The 12,592-nt window shown below is 39.0% G+C and overlaps 2 protein-coding genes across 2 annotated transcripts; one reads left to right on the top strand and one right to left on the bottom strand.

The window, feature by feature from the left end:
* On the bottom strand, window positions 1-4,285 carry TPRKB (TP53RK binding protein). The gene is made up of 4 exons (XM_071423879.1): window positions 3,986-4,285; window positions 3,410-3,532; window positions 2,946-3,122; window positions 1-2,131 (listed from the first exon to the last, which is right to left on the bottom strand). The coding sequence occupies exons 1-4, from the start codon at window positions 4,283-4,285 to the stop codon at window positions 2,045-2,047; spliced, it is 687 nt and encodes a 228-aa protein (XP_071279980.1). The 3' UTR covers window positions 1-2,044.
* A 21-nt stretch (window positions 4,286-4,306) lies between these two features.
* ALG10 (ALG10 alpha-1,2-glucosyltransferase) lies at window positions 4,307-12,153 on the top strand. Its single transcript, XM_071423878.1, has 3 exons — window positions 4,307-4,471; window positions 4,729-4,926; window positions 6,735-12,153. Exons 1-3 carry the CDS (start codon window positions 4,307-4,309, stop codon window positions 7,788-7,790), a joined length of 1,419 nt encoding a protein of 472 aa, XP_071279979.1. The 3' UTR covers window positions 7,791-12,153.
* The last annotated feature ends 439 nt before the right edge of the window (window positions 12,154-12,592 follow it).

Raw genomic sequence — 12,592 nt, forward strand, 5'->3', positions numbered from 1 at the left:
TTTGCAGGGTGAACAAAATCTACTTTTATTACCAGTTTTTGTAAATAACTCATTTAACTTGCATAATGCAACCACATCTAGAGAAAACCTGTGGTCTTGCAGGGCATAGACCTGCAACACAAACAGACTCAAATCATCTGCCTGACTGAATGACACTGGAGACTTCAGCTCCCAAAATAATTTCCTGTAAATCCACCCATGAAAACACCTCATTTGGGTCTCACAGTAAATCACAATTTAACTTATGTCAACAGTAATGACCTATTTAATGTCTCTACATCAATGAAATAGATGGAGAGGTAGAAACTGGGAACCCAAGTTTGGAACTTGTGTGTCAAAACTTTACGCAGCAATCATTTGATTACTATTTCTCCTGTACTAAACAGACTGGACAGATGTTTTACATGTGTTCAAAAAAGGCAGTGGTTTAAGTAAGCCTGTCTGCTGATATTTTAAACTAACAAAAACATTGTAGTTCAGCCAGTGAACCTTATGATATATTCCATGTACCAACTGGACTGTCAGAAAAGGAAAACAAGTCTCTTATTTTCCATGGTCATTCTCACATGCTGATGTGACAGACTTTTGAAGACTCAAGTCCTTCCAAGCTCCATTTTTTACTACTGCATCACATTTCCCTTTAGAGAGGATGATGCATTCTGTAAAGCCATCTTTAAAGCAAGATGTCAGCACAGCCATTTGTCCCTAATCCTTTGATAAACCTTGTCATTCCCTTAATATTTCGTAACTAAATTTGCCATTGGTCTGGTTGGTAAGAAAACGATGGTATTTCTACTACTGTGTTTTAACTAAGGGAAGACTTAAATGAAATCAAAATGCAAAACTGAAGCTGTAAATTTCTGTATTAAACACAGAAACACAGACAAAACCAGGTCTATATGTCAGTTCATTGGTCTGTTTACTGTACTGTTATCAACTCTAAGATCTACCTCTCCTTCAAAATGTATGTGTAAGAATGTGAGGCATTCTCTTCCAAAGATAATACCTCAGAAAACATCAGGAAAAAAATGCAGACAGCTATAGTTTTATGCAAATCTTAGAAAAACAATACAGCATAAAAATAACAAACAGTATGGATTTCTACCCAATTAGGACAGTACTTAAACAGGATGCTTGCATGTGATTAAATGATACACATTCATAGTTGTTGCACCTGGTGACTCCTGGAAATCAATAGTCCTCCTAGTTCCCTTTGATGGCCTTTCCTAGCAGTGGTTCAAAAAACCAGGTTTTATGTCCTTTAAGAATACTTTGTAAGCTCTATTGACAATTTAAGTGGGTACAACCTATGGCACAAATTTGTCTGTGAATTCTGCACCTGTAACCAGGCTCTATGAGTTCAGCACCACCATGCATAAATCAGTGTAAAGTAAGTAAAAGCTCCTTATCCTTTAAAGCCAGCAGTGGATGTCATCAGAGTGTCAGGTGCTAACACCACCACAGCATTATCCACACAGACCTCATTCTTCCTTGTGCACATCTCTGGTGCCCCTGCTCCACTCTGCCACTGGCTGGCATTGGCACCCCTCTGCCCCTTCCTGTCCTCAAAGGGTGGGGAGCAACTCTACCCCAGGAGCACAAAGAGGGAGATGTTGCTGATTGTTTATGGAAAATTTTCTCTTTCTAGTCCATCAGAAATACTTGGGCTGTAAAGATGCCTTTTCTGGCAGTAGTATTGTTAAAAGGATAACATCCATCGGGTTACCAAACCAAAACAAATCAGAGCACAGTTAATAAAAATGATATACAATGTTTGAACTCTCTCTGGGACTACTAAAACATTTGACAAAAGACAAAATTAAGTACAAATTTCCAAGCCTTTTGTTTAAGTTCAGCTTAAAGTACTGCCAACTCTCCCTTGTCAAGAAAAAGGACCATAATGTCAGTGGCAAATTCTGCTTGGCATGCTCTCTGTGCTTAGAACACAGCTCAGGTCACCCTGGTGTCCAAGCCTGGTTAAAGCTCAGATGTCATCACACTACTCAGTACTACTTCACTTCCTCTGAAATTTATTTCCATCTTTTCACAAAACATCTTTTGTTGACATTCTGCAAACAACACTATCCAATAAGGTGCCGATTTTTTCTTCCTGTGGAGTGACTTTGTACATCTGCAGAAAAAAACAACAAGAAAAACAGGAAAGATGTATAAGGAAGAAAAGAACTGATGACATACCTTCTAAAACTATGTACCAAGAAAAGATTATTCCCCTCTCCCCCACTTTTATATTGGAAATTCCTATCTTCTTGTGACTGCAAGACAAAATTTGGACTGAAGCAAATTCTGAAACTGCAAGAATAAGGAAAGCTACGAAACTGAATAAGAGCAGCACTTTTAGCTCCATATGTTAAATGTTATGATCTGTCCAATTTTATTCATATGTCTCCTATCAATACTTTGACAGACATGATAAAGATGATTGAAGTTACTTGAATTTTATCGTAGAAGACATATGCTTCAAAATACCTATTTAGCATATGGTAATCTGTTAAAAGCATAAATACCCCAAGACAGCTCCTAACAGCTAATTAATCTGTTCTATTTTAACCACCCCTCCTGGGACTATCTATCTACTGAAGCTTATGAAAATGCTCTGAACTGAAATTTTAAATTAAATTAATATTTGCCTGAAAAACAGGAATCAAAAGTTCTTGGATAGTAGGCAGCAATCAGGAATTTATTTTTATGCTCTAATTCCCTGACAACATTAATAATTTGAAGACTTAAATTTTGTGATGTCAGGGTGTGACAACTAAAATTTGTTTCAACTAAAAAATTCAAAGAAATAATCAACGTCCATTTAAAACAAGTTTTCACTTGTGCTAAAGAAATACAGATCCTAAGTTAGTTATTTCTGTTGATATTTAATCAGACAACTAAATAAACTGTCCCTTTTCTCCATGTCAGTCCTCTCTTTTCCACACCTTTTTAACTTTGGCAGTGTCTGTTAGCTGAGGGAGTTCATCTAGGGAAACCTGCTGGCCTTCCACCTGAGATGTTATATCTGCCAGATTTACATTCTTGTCTCTATCCACAACCAGCACAATGAGTACTGCTGTGTCGCTGTCTGAAATGCCAAACTTTTTAAATGCATCTGAAATCTGAAAAAAGAGAAAAAAATATTATGAGTCACTTTCTTACTACATATAAGGAACCTTTTCATTTACTGTGTCAGATACACCAAGACTATAAATTGACAAACATTTTACATTAAAGGAATTCTGACAAGCTACAAACCATAATAGCACATTAGTGACATTAAAAATAACAATTAAAAACTTCTACTAGTAGCTACGTAGAGTGTTAAAGGAATACATGTACTTAGTTTGGCTGTGTGGATCCTAGCAAGCTTTTCTGGCAAAAAAGAAATTTGTTCAATGGATCTTACATTGTTGCTTGGTGAAAGGCTGAAAATAATTTCTGCATAGAGTGTTCTAGTCTTCATTTTACCTATCTTCTGTAGATGCACTGCTTTGTTGGCTGCCACAAGAATTTGAAAAGGATCTACAATCTGTAAAACACAACAGAAATTATACAAAAATAATACAGAAATTACTGTTTTGAAATCTGAAAAAAATCCTGACCACTTCATTTTAATGTGGTAGCCTAATTCTAATTCTAACAAAAAAAGACTAGATTCTGAAACTATTTATGGGTTAAATAAGAACAAAGGCACCAAATAGTAAACTTTAGACAGCATAAATTAATTAGCACTAGAGTTTACACATGAAGCAGATTTAAACGCCATCAAGCAGGAAGTGAAATTAATCAAAACAATGGTTTTGGCCAATCTTGCCAAGGCTCTGTTTAACAGCCGACCCTTTCCGCGGTAGGACGCAGCAATGAAACCAAAGGCGGGCACTCGCGGCGCCCGGAGGACGCGCAGAGCAGCCCGTGTGACAGCCACGGAGAGCACGGGCCGGCCTGGCTGAGCCCCCGCGGGCATCCACTCGCACTCACTCACCATCGCGGGGTTTATCAGTGCTCCCTCAATGGACCCCTCCATGGCTTTTTTCCGCAGAGCAGCGGCATTTTTCACGTGCTGGAAGAGGAGCAGCGTGACGCTGCGCTCAGGGAACAGCTCCAGCCGGTGCGTTCGCTCCATCCCCGGGGTATCGGCCCGTGGAAAACACAGCGCTAACAACACAGCGGCCGCCCACACCGAAGCTCGCCTTCCCACAGGAACGCCCCGGTTCCCGGCCCCGCGTCCCTTCCCGCCCGGCCGGGTGCCGCCCCTCGCCCCGCCCCGGAAAGGCGGCCCCATCGCGGCCGGCGCGGAGCCGGCATGGAGCGCGCCGAGGCCTACGGCTTCTCGGGCGCCATGAGCGGCGCCTTCCTGCTGTCCTGCCTGCTCTTCGCCGCCGTCAGCCGCCGCCTGCGCGGGCCCTACATGGACGAGGTGTTCCACGTCCCGCAGGCGCAGGCCTATTGTCAGGGCCGCTTCCTGCAGGTCAGGAGGGGCGCACCCTTGCAGCAGCAGCGGCAGCGGCACAGCAGCGCTCGGGGTCGGGGCTGGCCGGACGCGGGTTGTGTAGCGGGTGGAGCCGCAGCCGGGCAGGGCAGAGTTCAGAACCCTCAGGGCAGCAGTGCCGGGAGCTCTCGGAGCCTGCGGCCGACCAGGGGTCGTGTTGCGGTGGTGTAGGCGTGGCGGGACTCGGGGCCTGTGAAGGCAGCGGCCCCATGACGCTGTGTGTGTCCCCTTTGCAGTGGGACCCCATGATCACCACGCTGCCCGGCCTGTACCTGCTCTCGGTGGGAGTGGTGAAGCCCGCGGCGTGGCTCCTCGGCTGGACGGGAAGCGTGGTGTGCTCTGTGGGAATGCTCAGGTTTATCAATCTCCTCTTCAGTGCTGGCAACTTCTACTTACTGTACTTGCTTCTGTTCAAGATCCATCAGAAGAATAAGGTACGGTCAAAGTAAAGGGATGTTATGCACTCGTGCAAGCAACTTTGATGGCTTAGTGTGTGTTCCCTTCACTACTTCAGTTTTCTGTAACTGCGAGTACCTTTACCAGTTTGGCCAAGAAGGTACATTCCTCTTCTCTAATTTTTTTTTAATTTTTTTTTTCTCGCACAAGGTGCAGTTCTCTAAAAATTCATTCTTGCACATAAGTAGATGGAGTCCTGTTAAAATAAAAGTTAGTAGATATGCAGACTTATTATCCAAAGGTCTGGATGCTCATGTCATTGGAATTGCTTAAATCCTCTCACAACTTGGACAGTGGCTCCTCAGCTGCTCTGTGAGCAGCCTGTGTCATTTAAGGGAATTTCTTGTTTTTCAGCTGCAGGCATTTGGATTTGGCCTTGTTGAATTTCATCATATTTTCGTTAACCCCATTCCTCCAGCCTGTGTGGGTCACTCTGAATGACACCTGTGCTTTTGAGCAAATTGCCTGGTCCTGCTCATACAGTGTCAACTACAGGCTTGGTGACAGTGTACTCTTGTCTGTCTTGTCTTTGATAAAGCCATTAAATGGAACAGGTCCCAGTATTGATCCCTGAGGTCCTTGGGTTGTTACTGTCCTTTGGGTAGAGTGTAACAAGTTCACAGCCTAGCCAGTTCTTACCTGTCTAGCTGTCCACACATCCAGACCATAACAGTTCAGCTTGCATACAAGAATGCTGTATATTTAAAAGTCTGAAGCATCCACCACTGCAGTAAATGAATTGTTTTACTGGTTAATGGCCTATTTAAACTCCTGCACATTAGTAAAGTTACTTTTTTTGACTTTTAACTTTAAAACATTTTTTTCCTGTTCCCTGATAACTGAAGGATTCCTTTACTACAAAGAAAATTGGTGTATTTTCATAGAGGAAACCTCTTCATTTTTAAGCAAATTATAACACTGTACAGAATTAGATCAGATTAAATAAATGGTTTCCACTTTTAATTTTATACTTCAAAGTGGAAACATAAATGCAAGAACAAGTTTCATGACAGTAGTCTAGGCATTTAGTTATCCTTTGACATTTCTTTGACTTCAGTGTTTCCTCTATTCCCCTTCCTTGTAAGGTGATGAGTGTCTGTTTCACCCCACACTACATCATTCAGAAACATCATGCAGCATTTTTAATGTTGTGATTTATTTGTGCTGTTGTCATGTAGTGAGTGGGATAATTGGGAAGAGGTTTCAACTTCATGGTCTCTTACCTTTTTTAAAATTTCTTTTCTGACTCATTAATTATAATGAGGATACATAATAAGAGCTACATTAAAGACCAGAAACTTGGAGTTGGCCTCCCTGTGGATTGGTTCAAAAGAGGTGATAGTAGAGGCAGAGAATGGTGCTGTCACACAGATAAACAGAATCTCATGGTGAGATTGCAGGGGAATAAACCATTGATTTTATCTTCTTCTGCCCATTGATGCAGCCCTTTCATCCAAAGTATGGGAGCAGTTATGCCCCCACCATGATTTTAATACCTCAAATATGTGCACACCTGACATATGAAAGAAGTTGGTGTATTTTCATTGCCATCTTTTTAAATCACCTGTAGTAACATTCTGTGCTTTTCACTTGGATTTTAACATTGTGTAACTGTATTAACATAGCAGGAACTTAAGAAAAATACAGCATTTGTGCAATAATGGAAACAACATGGGAGATGTCTATTGTGTTAATGGAATTCTCAAGAGTTATACTAGTTTTCTTTTAATGTACTATTTTATTTTATTGGGCATTGTCTAACTACATTTTTCTGCTTCTTCTTTAGGCTGTGTCTGGTTTCCAGAGAATCTTGTCTGCATTAACTCTTGCAGCGTTTCCCACCCTTTATTTTTTTACATTCCTTTATTATACAGATCCAGGATCAGTGTTTTTTACTCTTTTTTCCTATTTAATGTGCCTTTATGGCAACCATAAAACTTCTGCTCTCCTTGGATTTTGTGGCTTCATGTTCCGTCAGACAAATATTGTGTGGACAGTTTTTTGTGCTGGAAATGTTGTTGCAGAGAAGCTAAGTGAAGCCTGGAAGATTGAGTTGCAGAAAAAGAAAGATGAAAAGATTTCTTCCAGGAAAGGATCATTTTCAGATTTGACCAGAATACTGCAGTTTCTTGTTAAATATCTCTTGTCACCCAAAAATTTAGTTACACTTACTGCTTTAACTTGGCCATACATCATTTTAGTATCTCTCTTCTTTGTTTTTGTCTTCATCAATGGTGGAATAGTTGTTGGTGACAGAAGTAGTCATGAAGCCTGTTTGCACTTTCCTCAGCTGTTCTATTTTCTGTCCTTTACTGGTTTTTTTTCATTTCCTCATTTACTGACCCCCACTAAAATCAGGAAATTCCTGTTGTCATTGAAAAAGCACCCTGTGCAGTATAGCTTAGTCACTGTCATCTCTTTATTCCTGATCTGGAAATTTACCTATGTCCATAAGTATTTACTAGCAGACAACAGACATTATACATTTTATGTCTGGAGAAAAGTGTTCCAAAGACACGAGCTTGTAAAATACCTGTTAGTTCCATTCTATCTATTTGCTGGCTGGAGTTTTGCTGATACACTAAAATCAAAATCAATATTCTGGATCTTAATGTATTTTGTATGTTTATTAGCAGTCACAATTCCTCAAAAATTGCTAGAATTTCGTTACTTTATTTTGCCATTCTTGATATATAGACTCAATATTCCATTTCTGTCTCTATATAGACAACTTCTGGAGCTGGCTTTTTATATTTTGGTAAATGCTGTAACTTTTTATCTTTTTCTAAATAGAACATTCCAATGGGAAAATAGTGATGAAGTACAGAGATTTATGTGGTGACTTTTTTTTTTTTGATACTTTTATACCTGTAGGAAAACACAGTTCTGTTTCAGGACTGGACTCTGGAATGAAACAGTATATTTTGCATCATGTAAGGATGATTTTCCTTAGCTGGAATTGGGAAGTAAGCTCTTTGCTTACATTGTTGCAACCAAATGCAAGATCTGTTATAATGTGAAGATATTCCATATATTGAATTTATGAAAATATAAAAATTCAATATGAGGGGAAGTGTGAGAACACCTTTCTGCAATTAATGTAAAATAAGGGAGATGTTTACTGTCATTTTTCATGATAATAAAATATTATATAACATGCCCTTGAAGGTAAAATAGTTTATAAATATGTTTCAGAGGTTTCTTTTTTACAAAAGAGGGATTTCAGTCTACTCAACCTTTTTGTTTATTTATCTGTGTGAATATTTATTCCTCAGATCAGGCCATTTCCTTCTAGGTTTACTAGTGGTCAAAGTATAAACCAATATTAAAGTACAATGTTTTCAAAGCCTCCTCTACATCTCTCTGAATTATCATTACTTTTTTTGTCAGTATATGCTTACATTAGTTTTGTAAGCAGAATAGGCTCTTAAACCACTAGAGAATTTTGAACTTTTTATTTTAAACTGATATTTAGAAAACACAGTGGATGCTGTGTGTGTGCACCTTCTTTGGAGGAACAAGTGTTACTGTAGAATAAAGCATAAATGGCAGTTGGTAATGTGACCTCTTAGACAGGGAGTGGTTTACAGATGTCAGACTGCAACGTGCAGTGGATTGCAGCCCTCCTTAATAATTGAGCTTTTATGTCCTGTGGTTCTGTGCTCACAGGTTTGTGCTGAAATCAACTCTGAGTGCACTTCTGAGTTGCACTGAGTGTTTCAAAGATCTTTGATGTGTGATCTTCAAGGATTACTAATGGCATTATTGAACTATTCTTTTAAGTATTTTTCACGTTTAGTGGAACTTGAGTGTATATGTTCTGTTTAACAAAGTGATGTATATTTACGTATATTGATGTATATATATTTAAAAGCATCTAGTGTGCACTATCATCAGAGTAAATGAAGGCTTTAATAGTTCCTGTAAGTAAATCACTTACATTAAGTCTCAAAAATATTTGATTGCTGCAGTATGTGGCAGGGGAATGTGGTCTCCAAAACTTCAGGCACTGTGTAGCTTCTTTAAATGCATTATTGTTCTCTAATGATAATACTCCAGCCAAATCTGTGCAAACATGATATTATTGCCACTCAAGTCACTTGGAATTGGAATCGTTTCTCAAGAGATCAGTTCTGGGAGTTCTAAGCTCAGGTCAATACTGTTACTGGTTTCTTTTACCCCACTGTAAAATCCCTGTCCTGGCTCCAGTTCCTTCCCTGTACTAGCCCTGTGATGGGTGTGATGAGCTCAGATTCTGATCAATGCCTCTGCATCCCTTTTTCTCCCAAGGAAACCCTCCAGCCACTCTTCAATGAGTAGGTGTTTGTATTGAGTTCAGGATATTTGCCAGGTCACTTTTTGCTTCTTGGCCTGTTGCCAGCCTGGGAATTTGTTGTCAATATGTACCATAGGGAAAGCCATTTTCAATCAGTACCTATTTACTTCTTCACATTGAAGGGACAAATGAAACCTGAAATGGATTGCTTTTGAGAAATCCATTGTGGTTCTGGCAGAGTCCAGGATGTGTTGTGATTTCAGTATCACAGATTTGGGAGGGGAAGTCTTGTGTGCCTTCTGCTTCCAATTTTGTTTTTGTATGCCATGCCAATAAAATCATAAGTTAAAGAGCATTTGCCTGCTTAAGTACAACTTCATTTGTGCCCTGAAATACTGAGTTGGAATGGTAACTTGGAAAGGCATGGAGCTCTGTCTAGTATTCCAAGTTGTATCTTAGACCCAAGGTTTTTTTCTGGTTTTATGTAGGGGAGCAGGTGTTTCACAGAATCACAGAATTTCTAGGTTGGAAGTGACCTTCAAGATCATCGAGTCCAACCCATGTTCTAACACCTCAACTAGATCATGGCACCAAGTGCCACATCCAGTCTTTTTTTAAACACATCAAGGGATGGTGACTCCACCACCTCCCTGGGTAGATGATTCCAGTATTTGACCACTCTTTCTGTGAAAAACTTCCTCCTTAATTCTAGCCTGTATCTCCCTTGGTGCAGCTTGAGACTGTGTCCTCTTGTTCTGTCTGTTGTTGCCCGGAGAAAGAGACCGACCCCCAGCTCACCACAGTCACCCTTCAGGAAGCTGAAGAGAGTGATAAGGTCACCTCTGAGTCTCCTTTTCTCCAGGCTGAACAACCCCAGCTCCCTCAGTCGTTCTTCTTGTGTTCCCAGCCCCTCACCAGCCTCGTTGCTCTCCTTTGGACACGCTCAAGCATCTCAACGTCCCTCCTAAACTGAGGGGCCAGAACTGGACACAGCACTCAAGGTGTGGCCTCACCAGTGCTGAGTACAGGGGAAGAATGACCTCCCTGCTCCTGCTGGCCACACTATTCTTGATACAGGCCAGGATGTCATTGACCTTCTTGGATCCCTGTGTAGTCAACAGGTGTTTTATCCAGCATGTCTGTTTTTACTGGTTTCAAGTCCCATCCTTGATCTACTCTGTTGAGACTGTTCATGATTCGTATTTTTAACAGAAGTAGCAGCTGTGTTTCAAGTGAAAAGAACCAGTTTAAATATGTACAATTTTAAAAACAATTTTAAAACTTTTTTTTTGTTGTGAAAAGTGAATGCAAAACATCCACCAAAATTTAGAGCACAATACCTTTCTAATGAGCTCCACCCCAGGAGACACTAGAAAAATGACACATAGAGAGATGTCTGTGACCTGTTGGGGCTGTTCAAGCAGTACTATGAAATGGCATAATGTTTTATAATGGAATTTATCACCATACTTACAGGTTTTAATTTAAAAGTAAAATGATGCTTAATGTATTTTGCTCATTTGAAAGCAGGCTAAGTTGATAAAAGTTTATTTAAAGAGGGAAGTTGATGAATTACTAAAGTATGAAAGGAGAATGTATTTGTAGAATAAAGCTACATTTTCACTTTTGTCTATGAGCCTTAGGGTGTTTGCAGGTAATATTCAATGTTAGCCAAGTCAGTCCAGAAATCAGAGGCATTATATTGTATCAGAACTGGTCATAAAGCCAATTCCATCAGTATTTCCTAGAATTTTGACAAATAGCAGTAACACTGTTGAAATCCATTGAAAAATGGATTTTAGTATTTTGTATTTTGCCCCTGAGATATTTCCATTGTAGTTGTTTTAAATTTGTTAACTGTTTTCCTTAAAACATGCAAAAAGGGCTGTATTTATCCTGCTTCATGTTGCCAAGGTCTTCTACATTCAATAGAACCATAATTGCTTACTTCTGTTAATTCTCAGCAGGTGTCAGTGAAATTTCTTACAACAGCTTTAAAATGTTAATTTCTTGTAAATTTTCTTAGTTATCAATTTAGAATAAAGTCGCACTAATTCCTTGAAGTATTTAAGGTAAAACCAAAAATAACATAGCTAACATTTCTCTAATGGCTGCTTTGAAAAAAAGGCTCAGTTTTAATTTTTCTTAGATGATTTTTCAGTAACTGTTGGAATAATGATAGCTGAACAGTCACAGAATGGCTGAATTGTTTTGAAATTGAGGAAAAAGTAGAAACAATTGAACCTTTTTTTTCTTTTAGTTAAAAATATGTTGTTATTTGGCAAGATAGGAAGTTTGATAATGCTTTATGCTGTGAACTACATTTCCTGCTGTTTGTGAGCATTCTATGATATTTCATTCCTTATAACTTCCTTGACAACACATGTTCATGTTCAAAATTAGTAAGAATTTTATACCATAAGCAATGCTGAAATATTTTTTCCTGTGAATTTTCTAGAGGGTTAATAAATAAGATGAATGACTTCTGTTAGAAAGTAAGGAAAAAGTATTTTATAGTGTCTGGGGGCAGTTGAATTTTGTCCTGCTAATGCAGTTCTGGTGTTTTTTGTTGTTCACAAGGTGGCAGTCCTGTGCTGTCTTCTTGAGGTGACCAAGTGCTTCATGCAATGCTGTTTGAAATCATAATGTTGTTCCAGCAACACTCTGATAATTAGAAAACTTCAATTAGCTAACTGATTCAGCTATAATACCCTTGTTATTTTAAATACATACAGTATGTTAAATTTTACTAGAACAAGTTTTGTTCATCTTTAAAATGTCTTTCCTGCATTTTTTTCTGTTTGTGAAATTTTCATGTCTGCTCTAAGAGAGCAAAATGAAACTTGAAATCCTACTGTTGTAAAGATGTTTCTAGCAGATTAGCAGATCTCCTTTGGGTGTTTTATTATTAAATTTCACAGTATTCTTACTTTCTTGCATATTCATTCTGTTTGTATCTGTCTAAAAAGAAAAAAATCCTGAAGGACCAATTGAGAAAAGCAGAATGATTATGCTGTTGAGACATGGTGACTTTCTGAAATATTCACTCTTTTTTGGGTGATGCACATACAAACTATATATGCTCAAGTGTCTGTTGGCCCTATAGTAGTCAATATACCATCTTTTAAATGCATCATCTAGTTTTCATGTAATGAAAAATTGTAAAGTCCAGTCCATGGAAATGCTTCTAATTATCTTAAACTTTGGCTATATTCAGCGTCCTAATTTTTTCCCCTGAAAAACTTTGCACTCCTTGCTTATCCCTAGTTAGATAAGACATGCTTTTTATTTTCAATTCAGTGACGTTTTTCTGTCACCTGAGGCATGTTTTATAGAAAAACATCCTTCTCAAAAGTATGCTTTAGATA

This window comes from Agelaius tricolor, unplaced genomic scaffold (assembly GCF_023055355.1).
Source record: "Agelaius tricolor isolate 1412-34295 unplaced genomic scaffold, bAgeTri1.0.p SCAF_3, whole genome shotgun sequence".
Taxonomy (NCBI): Eukaryota; Metazoa; Chordata; class Aves; order Passeriformes; family Icteridae; genus Agelaius; species Agelaius tricolor.